The sequence below is a fragment of the Pteropus alecto genome, unplaced genomic scaffold (assembly GCF_000325575.1).
Source record: "Pteropus alecto unplaced genomic scaffold, ASM32557v1 scaffold110, whole genome shotgun sequence".
NCBI lineage: Eukaryota > Metazoa > Chordata > Mammalia > Chiroptera > Pteropodidae > Pteropus > Pteropus alecto.
This window is the reverse complement of record NW_006431920.1, coordinates 2,353,553-2,369,767: the sequence shown is the minus strand read 5'-3', so window position 1 is coordinate 2,369,767 and position 16,215 is coordinate 2,353,553. Positions and strand designations below refer to the sequence as shown.

At 41.7% G+C, this 16,215-nt stretch overlaps 1 protein-coding gene across 1 annotated transcript in view; it reads right to left on the bottom strand.

Moving 5' to 3' along the window:
• Positions 1 to 16,215, bottom strand: part of SLC16A14 (solute carrier family 16 member 14) — a 26,504-nt gene that overhangs the window by 9,258 nt on the left and 1,031 nt on the right. Inside the window, 3 exon segments of the mRNA XM_025043185.1 lie at positions 1 to 121; positions 4,502 to 4,645; positions 10,033 to 10,304. The exon segment at positions 1 to 121 is cut by the window's left edge and continues 51 nt beyond it. Coding sequence (XP_024898953.1) covers positions 1 to 121; positions 4,502 to 4,645; positions 10,033 to 10,291 — 524 coding nt within the window. The 5' untranslated portion in view covers positions 10,292 to 10,304.

Here is a 16,215-nt window from a genome sequence, read left to right as displayed (position 1 = left end):
ATGAGGAAGGCGCCAAAGCCGGTCCCCGTGGTGCTGAGGCCCTGGGCAAGGGCGCGCCTCTTCTGAAAGTACCTGCCCACCATGACCACGGCCGGCAGGTAGGCCATGCCGCTCCCGAAACCTGCGCGGTTGAAAGGGGAGGGGAAAGCACACGGCACAGCGTGAACGGCCATATCCACAGCGTTTAAAGATCATTCAAGGGCATTTCATTATTTTCGTTTCTATACTAGTTTCTTAAACAAGGAAAAAATGGCGATCGAAAAAAATAAATGGGTAAGCACCAAGAGGGTTCTCCACCGAAGGTACTAGTGCACCATTTCCCGCCCCCAGCAGGCCTCCAGGCAATTTGCAGACACCCCAGGAAGGAGGAAGGGGCCAGTTTGTTTAAAAATTGGAAGAATAAGAGGAATTATCAGGTACCCATACATGCATGTAGCTACTAGATGCCAGAACCACATAACATTCATTTGTAGCTCTGATTTTTAATTGTGTCTTTCCTAGAAAACAGGAACCGTTTGTGATTTATACCGACAAAATGAAAATGCTGGTGGTAGGGGGCGGTGTGGGTCAGGGCCACAGGGTTTTGGGAACTCAATTTTGCTGTGAACCTAAAACTGCTTTAAAAAGATGAAGTATATTAAAAAAAATAATAATAAATGAAGTGAAATGAAATAAATAAAACAAAGCACTGGCCACAAAGTTGTGGGTTGTGTTCTTCACTTCTAGGTAAAGGCGAAGAGTAAGCTCCATTTCAATCAATGATCATGGGGCCCTGTGGACCAGCCAGCATTAGGATGGCAGAGTGACAGTCTAAAAGAGACTGACTAATATCACCCCCCAAAGCCAAAGCCTCCCTAGCTCAGCATCACTGAACTTTCAGAATCACCTGAATCTGGAAGGCGACCAGAGCGATCATACACGCAAATACAGTAATAATGACCACTAATCGAGGACCCGTAGTGTGCCAACAGCTTACCCGCTTCATCTGACTTAGTTTTCACAGTAATCCTGAAATCTAGCTGTGGTTATGCCCATTTTGTAAAAGCAGGGATTGAACCTCACGGAGATTAGGTTCCTTTCCCAAGACCCTGGAGCAGGTAACTGGAGACTCCAGACCCGCTGTCAGAGCCTGGTCCCTTTCCGCTGCCCCTTGCCCTCCACTGTGCACCCCGGCCCCCCAGCTGCCCACAGGTCGTTGCAGGATTTTGCTTATTTGTTGTGTGTATTGTTTCGGTCCTGACTCCTTTTCCCCTTTTGCTGGACTACAGCTCTAGGGGAGCAGGGATCTTCTGTCCACCGATGCATCGCTCCCAAGTGCCTAGAACAATGCCTAGCACGTCACAAAAGAATGAAATAAATGAAAGAAATTTCTATGGGAAGATAACAGTCATATTTTAAAACAAGAGCTACTTTTTTTTCATACGAGATTAATTGTATTCTATAGTTAAGGTACATAAAACTCGGTGGAAAATAAGTGTATCAGTGGCTATTTTGGAAAAAAAAAATATTTGTTGGACCGAGAAATTCTTTGATGTTAAATATTGTGGCACAGAATTATTGCCCTCCTCTACATTATTTTGAAGCAAATTCAGAATATATCATTTCATGTGCAAATATTTTAGTATAAACCTCTAAATGTTGGTTATGATTAATCATTATCCTATCATTATCTTATCTGAAAAAAATGAACAATTTCTTAATATCACAAAATATCCAGACGGTGTTCAAACTTCCATCTGTCTCATAAATGACTAATTTAGAAACAACTTGTTTGTCAGAATCCAAGTACTGTCTACACATTGCTATTTGTTGATTTTTATTTTAAGCCTCTTCCATAATCAGCACAATTGTTACATGAGCTAACTGGAGAGGACTTGGGGACGTGTGGGCTCAAGCCCACAGTTAGTCAAGGCCCCGATAATGTCTGGCCCTGTGCAGGACCCCGGAACAGTTCTTCGCCACACTCAGGTTTAGAGTTGGGGCTCACAGCCTGACAGGCAGGTGAGGAAGGAGGCTCGGAAGGAAGAAAAAATTCTGTGGCCCCGGGTCAGCGTGCATGGGGGAGAAGGTGTCTTCAGGAGCTAGGATCAAGACAGTGGAGCTCTGGCAAAGCTACAGAAATTTGTCCAGACTCCCTTGGCTAAGTAAAATTGCTCACGCAGACATTAATTTTATGCTTAATAGGATACTTCCCTACAATTTTAATTGCCTAGGTGATAAAAAAAAAAAAAAAAAAAGATACAAACAAATCTGCCTGAAATACTTTTAGGAGTGAAAAAGGATGTCGACACTTTCCTTCAAACATAAATTATACAGTGATATAAATATATATCAATCACTTGCCTTTTGAAGTAAATTTTTACATCAATCTTTTTTCTTTCCTATTAAAAAGGGGCTAGATTGCCAATCAGCTTCAACATGCCTCACTAATGACAGCCCAACAGCACTCTGCACATATTAGCTAAATTTTCCACTTACACATAGTTATATATATTTGTGGAGGAGGTGGATGAATTTATTTTCACAGACTTTCTTTGGGTTTTTCCTTTATAAAAAGTGGGAGCTTTATGTCTCAAGAAATACTTTCCTTTTACCAGCCTACTAATTTTCTTTCTACTTCCTTGGGTCCATAAATATTTGTTGACTAAATAAGTAAATGGATGAATGTATGAATGAATGAATAAATACAGAGATATCATTTGAAGATCAATAAGCTACTAACTGCAAGAAATAAAATTCCATTTAAACCGAGTTTAACCATAGAACTCTCTAAACGATGAGAATAAATCTCAAGTCCTGGTTATTAGGATCAAGTCATAATCCTTATAACCAGACGCCACCAGATCAAGTTTGTCGGGGGCCCACGTGTCTGCCCTGAGACCTCAGTGTGTCTCCTTAGTCTGAGCAGGAGGGCTGTTTATTTCCTCACCTGTAATATAGAAATCCCAGGGCTAGCTCTATTCATTGGACTGTTATGGGTAAAAGTTTCTAAAACACTCAGGGAAAATATCTCAAGTTGTTCTTTAATAACTATCAGGTCCTTCAAATAAATAATTTTCAAACTATGCTTCAGAAAATACAGAAATACTTTAAGTATTTATGTGGTTAGGTATACATTACAGAGAATCAATTTGTTGACCTATATGAACAGTAGGTTTTTGTGTTCACCATCTCCTGCTATTATAAAGCACATACTTAAGCTTAGAATACAATTAAAATGTGATATTATACAGTTGACCCTTGAACAACGTGGGGGTTAGGGGTACTGAAAATTTGTGTATAACTTTTGACACCCCCAAAACTTAATTACTAATAGCCTGCCTTTGACTAGAAGCCTTACAGATAACAAAAACAGTTGATTTACACACATTTTGTATGTTATATGAATTATATACTGTATTCTTACAGAAAGTGAGCTAGAGAAAAGAAAACGTTACTAAGAAAATCACAAGGAAGAGAAAATACATTTATAGCATTGAAAAAATCCAAGTATAAGTGGGTCCACACAGTTTAAATCTGTGCTGTTCAAGGATCAACTGGATATATAATAACAATTATATATTAGCTAACATTTACCGAGCACTTTATTATGTGTCAAGTGCTTTATACAGATTATCTCATATAATCATTTCAACAACCCTGTAAACCAAGCACTCTTAATTATCCCATTTTGCAGATCAGGAAAACTGAGACATAAGTAGCCTAAGTAATTTGCCCGGGTTGCACAGATAGCAAGTGAAAAAAAAAAACACAACAAAAAACTAAGAATTCCAAACTCTAACTTATTCTAACACCGCTGCCGATGTGTCATTTATTAGGACTGCAAGTCTGTACTCAGAAAAGAAGTCCAGCTGGATCTGTTCACTTAAATACAATTGTACAAGCGAGAAACTACTTCTTATCTGTGTGAATTGTGCTACCTGTTGATAAAGGAAATTATGGCTGGGGATATATTTTCAGAACGGATATGCAAACCGCGCTACCTGGCAGCCAATTTTTACCTAATCACCGGGGACTGACACTCTAACTGTGCTCTAGATTTGCTTCTTGGAGTCTCTACATGTAGGTGGGTTTTGCTGCTGTTTCATTAATTTAAACAGGGCTGAAGGAGACGATGATTATTCTGTGATTCATGCCCAATTCTGCAGTTATTAAATGAATGTCATTAATTTATTTAATATTTGGTCTATTCACCTACATCTGTATTCTCACCTTCCTTTTCCCATTCCTCATAAGAAAGGGCAGCACTGAGAACCAGGTGTGGAAAATTTAATTAAATTCTATTAGCGAGGCCAAGTACCGTTGTTAGGTTGTTTTGCCACGCATAAGGCATGTTTAATATCTTATATGAAAAAGTACTTCCTGGAGGATAAAATGGGGTTGGGGTGGACTGGAGGAGACAAAAGGACAAAATATTCTAATGGATCTCTTTTCTGCACAATTAAATTCTTTGCCAGAATGCCCAATAAAGATCCAGTTAAAGTAGAATCAGTATGCTTACCAGCTGTCACTCCGAAGGTGATAAAGAGATAATGCACGTTTGCGGCATAGGCACTCAACACCCAGCCGAGGGAGTTCACCAGCCCTCCGATTATTGCTGTACGGCGGCAGCCACAGGTGTTAATGAACAAGCCAATGAAAGGTCCTGTCACGAAACATTGAAAAAGGACTTGACCAATGGTGTTTTATTTTCCCGCTTTCTTAGTAAATCCTCATATGAAAACAAAGAATAAAACATGACTAGAGCTGTTAAATAAAACTCCATTGCTTTAGATGCAAAAAGCTTTTTAGCATGCAAAGATGCATTTTAATAATTTCACTGGCAAGCCTAAGATTCTAGTTTTTCAAGGAAGGCAGACCTGACGTAAAGAGACAAATTGGTTTTCTCTTGCCTAGAACAGAAATCCTGAACTGGTGGTCTTGGTCTCTAGATTCAGCTTGTGGATGCATTTTGTTTATCCCAAACAAAGCGTATAAACTGTTTTTGAATCAGTTGCTACATTTAAAAATGAAGAGAATTCACAAAAAGTTCAGCGCTAACAAAAACAAAGCATCTTCCCACATGGCCCACATCAGCTGGAGCCACGTAGTGGCTGATCCAGTTTGGCTGCCTGCACCCTCTGAGGTTTGCCCTGGTCTCCACCTGGCCTTTAGTCTTCCGTCTGGTCTCTTGCCCTCATTTACGTCACTTGTTTGTTCTCTGTACACATCTGAGTTTTTGACTCCAGACCTAACAAGGCTACAGGAAGGGAGTTCTCAGGACTCCAGGCTTCAGATGAGGAACCTCCAGCCGGCTTCCATGAGGACAGATGCAAAACAAGCCGCAAAGGACTCATCATTGCTTCCTACATACTTCAACCCCTGCTGACTCAGTCTCTGACTGGACCCGTCAGGCTGTGCATTTACGACGCCATGAAGAGATTCAGGAATACACTTGGTTGTGCAAAATGAACCATTACTCACAGCAGTACAGTATTATATGACACACATTCTGATTGCTTACTGTACTATGATGTTCTAGTTTTTGTCATCTCTTCCCCGCCCCTGATTTCGTGGTAATTTCTGATGTCATTGAAGTTTAATGCTTGCCTTGTGACCAATGCTTCTTTGTCCATATAGCAATCCAGATTTTAGCAATACAGTATGAGGATGTACTCAATATTCAGTAAAATGGCACATTTTAAACATCATCTTATTTTTCATCATTATTACTTTACAGAGTTATGAAACCCCATATATAGGTACAACTATTTTAGGTTAAAAGTTTGCTGAATTCTAAGGAGCTTCCTTTTTAAGCCCAAACTGAAATAAAATTTTTCTGTAAATTTTTAACTATATTCATGTGAATATTTGGGTACACAGTCAGCTGAGTTTGTGTGTGTGTGGTGCGTGTGCGTGGTTTAATGGTTTTGAGGGCCTAATCCTAATAATTATTAAAGAATTTTTCAGTAGATAATAGATTTAATATAGAAAGTATATTCTCTATGAATATACTGTTATAGGTATTATAAAATCAACACATTATATAAATATTATGTAAACTAAGCACATTGATATAAACATCTGAGGAAATTATTGGGGACAATTGAAATTCAGAAACCATAAGCTGAAGACAGCTCTTTGATTTCTTCAGAAACACTTTTATTTTCCCGAACCCATGGTCACTCCACTACTCAAATCTCGGACAAATGGATAAAGAAGAGAAAAATGCATGACTCGTCGTTTTGCTGTTAATAGGCCTTTTAGGATATGAAAGGTCAACAGTCACAGTTCAGTAGCATGATCATATTTTCCACATTACAGAAGGACCCAGAAGCAAGTATTCCTACAATACTGCATGCTGATGAACACCGCGTTAAGAAAGCATTTGCGGAAAAAGGCGGGGGAGGGGGTGGCATTCCCAAGTGCAGATATTCTTGTCTGGAGGAACGTTGCATATCAAAAAGAAAGCAGGAATCGCTTTATTGATATGAATATTAAGTAGGTGATGGTGTCTGGCTTTTTAGTTCAACTCCTGCCCGATGCGTGGGGAGCTTTAGCCATTTGTGATTTGCAGATGGGCAAAGCCTGAAATGCCGTGACTCCTCTACAGTTACTAAATGGAGATACACAAAAACAGAAAAACAGGAAGTCGGACCCGAGCTTTCATTTTCGGTTTCTAACCATTGTTTACTGATAGTCAGCGGCATTTCCAAGATTGAACTGCAGTTTCAACAAAGTGAAAAGAACTTCCTGGGCAGTCTAAGGAGAGGGGGAAGATAAGATTGAGATACAGTCCTTTGGCTATGATTCCCACTTTTGGAGAGAACTTCAGTGTCTTGGAATGAGATTATACTCATTATCACATTTTCTCCTTTTCCGAAGGAATCTGAATCTTGGCCCATTTCCCATATAATAAAGTGTTACATTGTGGCAGGGAACACCCCGAGGATGTTATAATTTCTCGCCCAATCTCATAGGCTGAAAAAAGCTCAGGTGAGGAGAGAAACAATCTGAGGTGAGCCCTGGTATACAATCCTGGATGGGAGTAGGTAGTCCACTGAAATCCTTGTCTCTCGAATAACCCCTCTCTGCGATAGAAGGCATCTGAAGCCTCTGAATCAATGGCTCTCTGCCTTGAGCAACCACTGGAGTCGCTTAGGAGCTTTACAAAAACAAAAACAAACAAACAAACAAACATTTCCACAAAATCCTGATGTTTGGGTCCCCTCCCAAAAGATTCTGATGGGATGGTCCGGGTACAGCCTGAGTATTGCAGTTCTTAAAAGCACCCTGACGCGCAGCCAGGACTGACAACCGGTGCTCTGAAGCTACTTAGCAAGTCAGTGACCTTCTGCAGCCCACAGAACTAACAACATGGAAGCTAACAACATGGCTTCCACCAAGAATTATTCTGAGAGCCTTCACAAAAGTCTGCTGTAGACATGACTAACGTGATTACATTTTGTTAAAAATCGGAACCTTCTGCAGGAAACTTGCAAAATTCATGCTAGCGAAGAAGACAAGAATGAAATTATCAAATTTCCCATGTGCAACTCACCGCCCATGAAAGAGGTGGCTTTTAAGTCTGTAACTTAAAAGAGATAACCCAATTGTACGTATATGATTAGAAAATAAAAACAATTTATGTCTATTCACTTCAAACATATTTTCAGTTTTCATTTGATGTAGTGGCAGGTAGTGTGGTAGACACAATTTCGGAGTCCAATAGACCAGGTTGAAAGCCTGTCCCCACACTTACTGGCAGTTCAACCTTCAGTAAATTACTTAAGGTCTCTGAGCGTTGCAAATTCTTCATGTCAGATGAGCTGATGGTCTGGCCTCCGGGGCTGCTGTAGGATCAAATGAGATTGTGTACATAATACGCACCTGGCATGTAGTAAATGCTAAATGAAGGGGAGCTGTTCTTGATGGCTTCTGGTTTGGAAAAGCATTCAACACATCCACAGCCACTCTGGACCAGGTGGCTTAAGATAATGAAAAGCCATTCAGGGTCATGGAGTATGGAATAAAAGACTCTTCATCGATATAACTACGACCCTTGCTGTGTTATGGTTTCTAAGCCCGAGTGAAAGATGTTTATCTGGCAGGTACCTTTCTTGTAGAGAGGCTTGTCTATTATCTGAAATTCCACTCTCTGGAATTCGAAACTCTGGATTCTTAAACACAATCCCAAATACACAGTTACCTCCCAATTAAATTGACAAAGACAATTGTATTTCACCATCACTATGAGGTAGGTGTTACTTTGGGGATCATCTTTAAAACCATATCTAATAATTTCAGGACTAGTTTCCATTGCTTATTTCGGTAGAAGTTGCATAAATATCTGAGACAACCTTATTGGATGATTTGGAAAATTGGGAGAGTTCATATTCTGACCTTTTGCCAAATCTTTTCTGCTGCAGGCACACACTTCCTAGACTGAATCTGTAAATGTTTTGTTCTACCCCTTCAAACTTTATTTTTAAAAAGGTAAGAAAACTTTAAGTGTTCAGTATCCTAAAGCAAAGTTTTCCTTTACTGATTTATCGAGAAGGTACAATCACATCCAACAAAAAACCGGCACAGTCCCTACACCGAAGGAAACATTCCTGCATTTTTCATATGACAAACGGTCCTAGTTTTCATAAGGCCAACGCAGAATGAAAAGATTTGGTTCATTAATGTTATGAGCAAAAATGATTCCTCGACAATTCTCTCACACACATAATGGTACCCTTATTTAATTTTAAAACTAGATCAGCATTAATTCCTTTGGATAAACACACGACCCCCCCATCCTGAGAAATAACTTTGTCCTTATTTGCTATCATGAGCATTACTGCTGTCATTAATGGCATGTGGACTCTCCAAAAGAGCACTGACTGACTGCCAGCCAAGATCAACAAATCCCCGAGCTGGATTCAAGCAATTAATGGCTAATGCAGAAATCACTGAAAAGGCACAGACTCCCGTCAAACACACATATGCTTGTCATATGCGTATTTTCACAAAACCAGAAAAAGATTTGAGGCCATTTATGTTTCCAGGATAAAATATCTCACGAATATTTTAAGTTAAAAAAATCGATGTAAAAGAATGGCTGTTCCTTTCAAGTGAAGCACGTGAACTATATTAGGGTATAGCGGCAGCTTAAGTGAATTAAATAAAATCGAATGAGATAATGTTAAGAGAGAACCTGGTAAATAACCAATACTTATTGAATATTAGTTCGCAGGAAAAGTTGTTTCGTTCCCAAACTGAAACACATTAGCCATAATAACATATTATAGATATAATAATTTCTGGTTTAATATCTCCGACTGGATAAGAATTGGTTTCATAGATTGCTGTATGGGCAAGCTTAACTAGAAAATGCGAGAATATATTATTATTTCGTCCTGTGAGCTATATCAGCACCGTTTCCAAAAACGGTTTAATAGATTTTTCAAAAACATATCATGGGTATTTCAAATTAAAAACATGAGAACTCTAAAATAAAATTATTCATTGACTTTTAGTGGTTTCTCTAAAACAAAATATTCATAAGTTAAATAAACATATTTGTAATTATGTATAATATGTTATAATAAGAAAACAATTTGGAGCGAAAGAGTTTTTTAAATGATCAATTTTTTAAATACCTCAAATGTTTATAATATTCGAATAGTAACATTATACAAAACAACAAATATTGTATGTTTCCACTTAGAGTAATCAAATACATAGAGACAGAAAATAGAAAGGTAGTAGCTAGGGGCCGGGGGAAAGAGGAATAGGGAATTACTATGTAATGGGACCTGAGTTTCAGTTTAGGAAGATGAAAAAAGTTCTGGAGGTGAATGGTGATGACGAATCCACTCAATGGCACCGAACCGTACACCTACAAATGGTTAAAATAATAAACTCGATGTTCTGTAGATTCTACCGCAATTAAAAAATAATAACATCACCAACATCTACTGTTTCAACACTACAGAACATGGCTTACAGTGGAGAGGCGTCGTTTCATAATGATTCAGTTTTATAACAGGTCACAGGCGAACATACCCACAATCAAGGTGATGCCCATGCTGAGGGAGCTGACCCACGCGGTCAGGCCGCGGCTCTGATGGAATTCTTCCAGCCACTCCACGTTGAGGACCCCCAGGGCCATCTGCGAGCCCATGATCAGGATGTGCACGAAGAAGGAGGAGAGGACCATCATCCAAGCCCATCCACCATCAATGTCTGGGTGGGGTTTCAGCGTCTTCTTATCTTTGGGGTCATCTTCAAAATCATACCCAATGTCTTCATGACTTGTATACATTTTCCAAGATTTTCTGAAATACATGTGATAAATCATTTCGCCAAATGTCAAAACAAACAAAACGAAAACATCTTTATCTTCCTTGGCCAGCTCTACCTCCCCATCATCTCCAAAGCGGCCCCTTCATCACAGCGGACCTTCAGATGAGTCTTTCGTCATGATGCAGATTGGGAAACACTCCTCATTTTCTCACAGGACCCCGTGCTTTTATGAAACTTGTTTCATCTTTACAGTCGTCCTATATGTAAGCATTAGGATCCCTATTTTAAAGAAATGGAAATAGAGAAGACAGGCGACTTTCCCAAGGTCTCATGGCCAACAGGTAGTGCGGTCAGACAGGAAACCAAGATTTGAGCCCAGCTATTCTGGACTCCAAAGCCCATATGATGAATACTGACAGGTGACAAGAAGGATATCAGAGAAGGAAGACACCCGGCCTTAGGTAGCCTTCTAGGGTAGCTTCATCTTGATGGGGGTCTGGCACAGAATCTAGTTCTCATTTTGTGGATCCAAGTGTTCAATTTATTCAGGACAGCCAGAGGGAATTAGCCTCAAGGGGGTCTGACTCACCAGCGCGTAGGAGAGATTCGTAAAATAGAAGGTCAACTTATTATCTTACAATGGGAGAATCAGCTTTCTAATGATGGTGATTTATGCTTCGCATAGACCTGCCTCTTCGAAAGTGAGCACAAGAAAAGGGAGGCTGGATGGAGTTGGGAGGGAGGTGATGCCAGGTCAGAGGAGGACTCTGGTTTTGTCTTTATTTTTTAGGGTGAGAATTAAGAACTGGGGATAAGGAGCAAAAGAAGGGGGAGGAGAGAGAGAGAGAGAGACAGAGACAGAGAGATAGACAGAGACAGACAGAGACAGGGACGGAGAGACAGAGAAACAGAGAGATAGACAGAGAGAAGGAGAGAGGATGACTAATCCCGGAGGTCAGAGACAGAGACAGAGAGACAGAGAAACAGAGAGATAGAGAGAAGGAGAGAGGATGACTAATCCCGGAGGCGGTGAGATAGGAATGTTGGTCTTGATCTCGGGGAGCAGCCCACCCTCTGAGACTGGAGGAAGCAGGGTAGATGGAGATGAGATGGTTACTAGTAGGATGGAAAGTTACACCTGTTCATCTAATTTCTTTGATGAAGTAGGAAGTTAGGTCGCTGGCTGAGAATTAGGAGGATGGTGATTATGAAGGGGTCTCAACATTCAGGATAGTGGAGGAGACCGTTGCCTACACATGGAAATGATCGTCGGGCAGTTTCGAAGGTGGAGCTGAGCCCCATTGGGCACCAGGGGGACAGCGGCGGGAGCGCTCTGCCCCTGAAGCAGACAATTAGGTGGAGCCTCATCCCTGAGAACTTAAAAACCACAACCATCGCCCGAAAGTTGGTCTGCTTTTTTATGATCACTATGTGACAGTAATTCTAGAAAATGTCACCAATAAAAATACTCCTCTCTGGAAAAATCTTTTGCCGGTCCTAGTTCCAAACAGTTATGATTCAATGTTACATCTGTAAGCTTCAAATTAGCATGCCTTTCCTTTCTTAAACATTGTACTCAACATGGAAGTTATTTCAGAGAACTGCTGGTTATACGGTGAAGCCCGGCCCACTTGTGGCTCCAGCTACACACATTCGTTTTGACAGTATGTTTCTAAGAGTTCAGAATTGTTTGAGCTCACCTTGGCTCAGTTCGGGTCTGCAGCCCCTGCATCGCCACTCATCACTGCCTTTCCCAGGACACTCCACACGGACTGTGGAGCATAGTTATCGTGGACATAAAGACAAGAACTCCAGTTATTTCTGCCACTCTGCGTGCTCACCTTCGAGACTGCATTTCTGTTTAAATTTTAAAATAGCGAAACCGTGCAAGTCTGCAAGGTGAGAACCTTTGGTTTGGAAAGTGAAATCTGTAGTCAGTGCATGAACTATGTTGCTCCACTTGAATAATATCTTTAAAGTGGAAATCTGTTTAAATCTTATATCAGTAAGATAAAAAGGAGCGGACATTATTTGTCAGACTGTCATCCAAAGAATAATCTCCATCACCATTCTTCCTTGTTTCACTCCAGTCTCCTTTCCTCTGGATACCTATTTTTAACAACGACAAAGGGGTCATTACATGTCCCATTTGTAACCCCACTTTCCATGACATCTTTAAATCTTTTAAAAAATTAATTGATTTAAAACAGAAGAACAAATAAGAAATATCATGATTATGACTGACCATTACCCACGATTCTTACGGAAATCATTTTGTTGCCATGGAGGAAGGTGGTGTACAAAATGATCCCAAATACACCCGGAACACCTCCGACTGTGGGACTTGTCCCAGCCATGTGCTGATGTGGATGGGGAGGGCAGAGAGCAAAGTGCAAAGGTCGGGGGGACAGGAGGCAAATTGAGGGAAGAATCGTTTTTACCTTTTTCCATGGCCCACAAAACCTGAAATACTCTGACCCTTTATAGGAAAAGTCTGCTGATCCGTGGACTATAGTATAGCATTGGCTCTGGTTAGGAGTTTGTGGGAAGAAATGGGCACTGGAGAACTAGGGGTGACTGTGGATGAGTAATTTAATGGCTCTGTCTTGGGGCTCATTGTGATTTTTCCTGTCTCTCATATCATATCTCATTCTCATTATTATTTTTATCTTTTAAGTGATTCTATCTTATAAACAGCTGTCCGGTTCTCAACTACTATACGCACTGTTCACAATGCTGCTCTCTACCTGGGTCCTTTTCCACTTCCTCATTATCCAGACTGCTGGGCATGACAAAATGCTATCTTACTATGTAATTACCCATCTTGTGACGTTATCTTTTGGATCAAGTCAACTCCCTGTTGTTGGACAAGGCTGGTCTGGCTGCTGCCAGGTTCTCTTCTTGCACATCTGCCACCCCTGCCTTGTCCCTCCTCCTGTCCCCCGACCTTTGCACTTTGCTCTCTAGCCCCGTGAAGCACCAGCAACTCCCTAAACTTGGCACGATCTCTTTTAAGCTTTTATGCATGACTTTCTCTCGTTCCCATTTTCCATAACACATTTCTCTCCTTCTAATCTCCTGGTCCCTTTCTGCTCATCTTGCAAAATTCGACTAAATTATAATAGCAAACCTTAAAATGGTAAGAAGGACTCCCCTGAAAACATGTCAAGTATCCAGCATTAGATAGAATAGGTGTTCAACCAATCAATCATGGTATAATCATGCAATGCAAGTCTGCCGTCAAAGAACAAAATCGTACCAGACTCTGAAGACATGGAAAGTGGGGTTACAAATGGGACATGTAATGACCCCTTTGTCGTTGTTAAAAATAGGTATCCAGAGGAAAGGAGACTGGAGTGAAACAAGGAAGAATGGTGATGGAGATTATTCTTTGGATGACGGTCTGACAAATAATGTCCGCTCCTTTTAATCTTACTGATAAAAAATTTTTTAAATAAACATATATTAACTTTATGGCAAAAAAAATAAGGGTCCCTCTCCGTATCTTTTAAACATCATCTGGATCAGCTTCTTGCCTCCAGGAGATTAGTGGCTAAATTGTAAAAGGGGAGCAAACAAAGGAGAAAGACAATCAAGAACCACTGCCCCTGGGAAAGTGTAGTCTGCGCTGCGCTCGAGGCTTGCGTGTCTGCCACCACCCTCTCCTCCAAGGAGAGAAGGGCCTTCCTGGAGGTAGAAGGGATGGGGTTGCCATCCTCACAGCCAGAAAAGAGCTGCACTGTCCAACGCGCTGGGAGAATGAACCTAGGAAGGGTCCAGAGGGTGTTTGATGTTTGTCTTCCTTCAGTCCCTGCTACTTGCATGGAGAATCGCAAGGAACCAGGCAGCTTGACAAGGGGTGTGACTGGTCTGTGCCATGGCACGATCATGCATGTAGAACACAGTATCAGATAGACTGGTGTGGGTAGGGGTGGGAGTGGGGTAGGGGTTGGTAATAACACCGCTTACAATCCATGGGAAAAGGCTCAGCTCTGTTTCATACGATAAAACAACACAACTTGACATTTTCTGAAAATCTGTCTATATCTAAGAAAGAGTTTGAAATAATAATAAACAAAAATTATAGTTTTCCAACCCATGAGTCGAAATAGTAAGCATTTTTCAAAGCAATGGTAAGAACTTTCTAGTCTTACTGATTTATTTATTTTATGGTTAAGAGATGCAGTTGCCATTGATCTGCTCTTGACATTTCCAGGTTGTTTGGCCATAAAGGACGCTAAATAGCGTTTAATGGCAAGTTTTATTCAAGGGCCGCGATCATGCATGTAGAACACAGTATCACATAGAGAAGACTGGTGTGGGTAGGGGTGGGAGTGGGGTAGGGGTTGGTAAAATGAAGTTCTATCGGGCTCTCGGGAGGTCCCTGAATTAAGCCACCTATGACTCTAGGCAACAGGGTCATCCGTATTTCACTACTAAATCTCTCTAAAAGTAATTCCTCTTTTGACTAATCACGATCAAATGATTGTTGAACCAGGTTAACTGAAAATACAGAAGAATAAATGTCTATCCTCTCCACCCCAAACTTGCTTTTAGCGTGTTAGCATTTAAATAAGTTATAAGGCACAAAATAATCATTTGAGTCTTACGATCCTTTCTGGAGAGAGAATGGGAGAACCGGGAGAGAATTTCTGGACCACTCGGCCCCAGACTCCAAGTCTTTCTCTACCAGAAGGTTTCAAGCTCCCCCACCTTTTCCATGTCCTGAAGCATGTGTAATATGACGACATGCACGTGACACACTGGGGTGAACAGAGGCAGAGTGTGGGGCTTCCGCTAGGGGTCAATAAGGCCTCATGCTGAAGAAGGCGAAGGAAGGAAATGGTAAGATTATGAGGCCAGTCGCCAATCTTCCATTGTCCCCAAATGTGAGTTCACAAATGGAGAAAAAGAAATCATATATGGGGGAAATGAAGTAACGTGTGTAGGCTATGGAGGCCAGGTATATATATATAGAGAGAGAGAGAGAGAGAGAGGCTAACAGCAGACATAAAAATAATTTAGAGCCTCCTGGAGTGTATCAGAGATTAAAATGTAATTAAATTTCCACAACTCTGTTACCGGATTAAGTTTTGTGAGCAAGTCGTTCATTTTTAATCTGGCTATTGTGATTATGTTAGCATGGGGTGAGCTCAGCCTACATGAGAAGCAAAGGGAAAGCGCCGAGTTAAAACTAAAAGCTTCCCCCGAGGTGGACAGGGCTGTGGTAGCAGGTTCTTCGTTAGAGCTAAGTGTGTGGCGGATCCACCTTCATCGTGACTCTATAGACTTGGCCTCAAGTCCTGGTCCCCCGGGAGCGCTTGGGCCTTTAGAGGGCGCACCTGAGGCCAACAGGCGAAAGCGGCAGCAGCGGCCGAGGCTGGGCCGCTGAGCTGGGGCAGAGAGGAGACCGCGCGGCAGAAACCCGGAACCCCAGCTGTGGGCAGCGGGGGCTGTAGATGCCTCCTGTGGGTCAGGGACGGTGCTGGCTTCTCCACGGCGATCCTGTCCAGTAGATATTAACGCCCCATTTCACAGATGAGGAGACTGAGGCTGTTTGTCGAAGGGGGAGGTGGGAATGAAGCTTAGAGAAGTCAGCCTGGCGGGTCATGGAGCCCAAATCTGAACCCAGGTTTGCAGGCTTCCAAAGCTGACCCCCACCCCGCCCCCCAGTAATACACACAGACTACCAGAAAGACGCCAGACAAGGCGAAAGGGGCTCTTCCCAATCCCCGATAGGAACCCCCGCTCGTTTTTGCTGATGAGCCCGAATCAACTTTTCCGCGGAAAGAAAACGGCTCCCCGGGCAAGCAGAGACAAGCTAACACGGCGTCCCCGGGCTCGGCGGCGTTTGGCCCCGAAATGGCCGTCCCCGGTCCCTTGCCCCATTTTATCCTCCGCGATCGTCCCTGGAAGAGCCTTGGCCAGGACCGCTATGCGAGG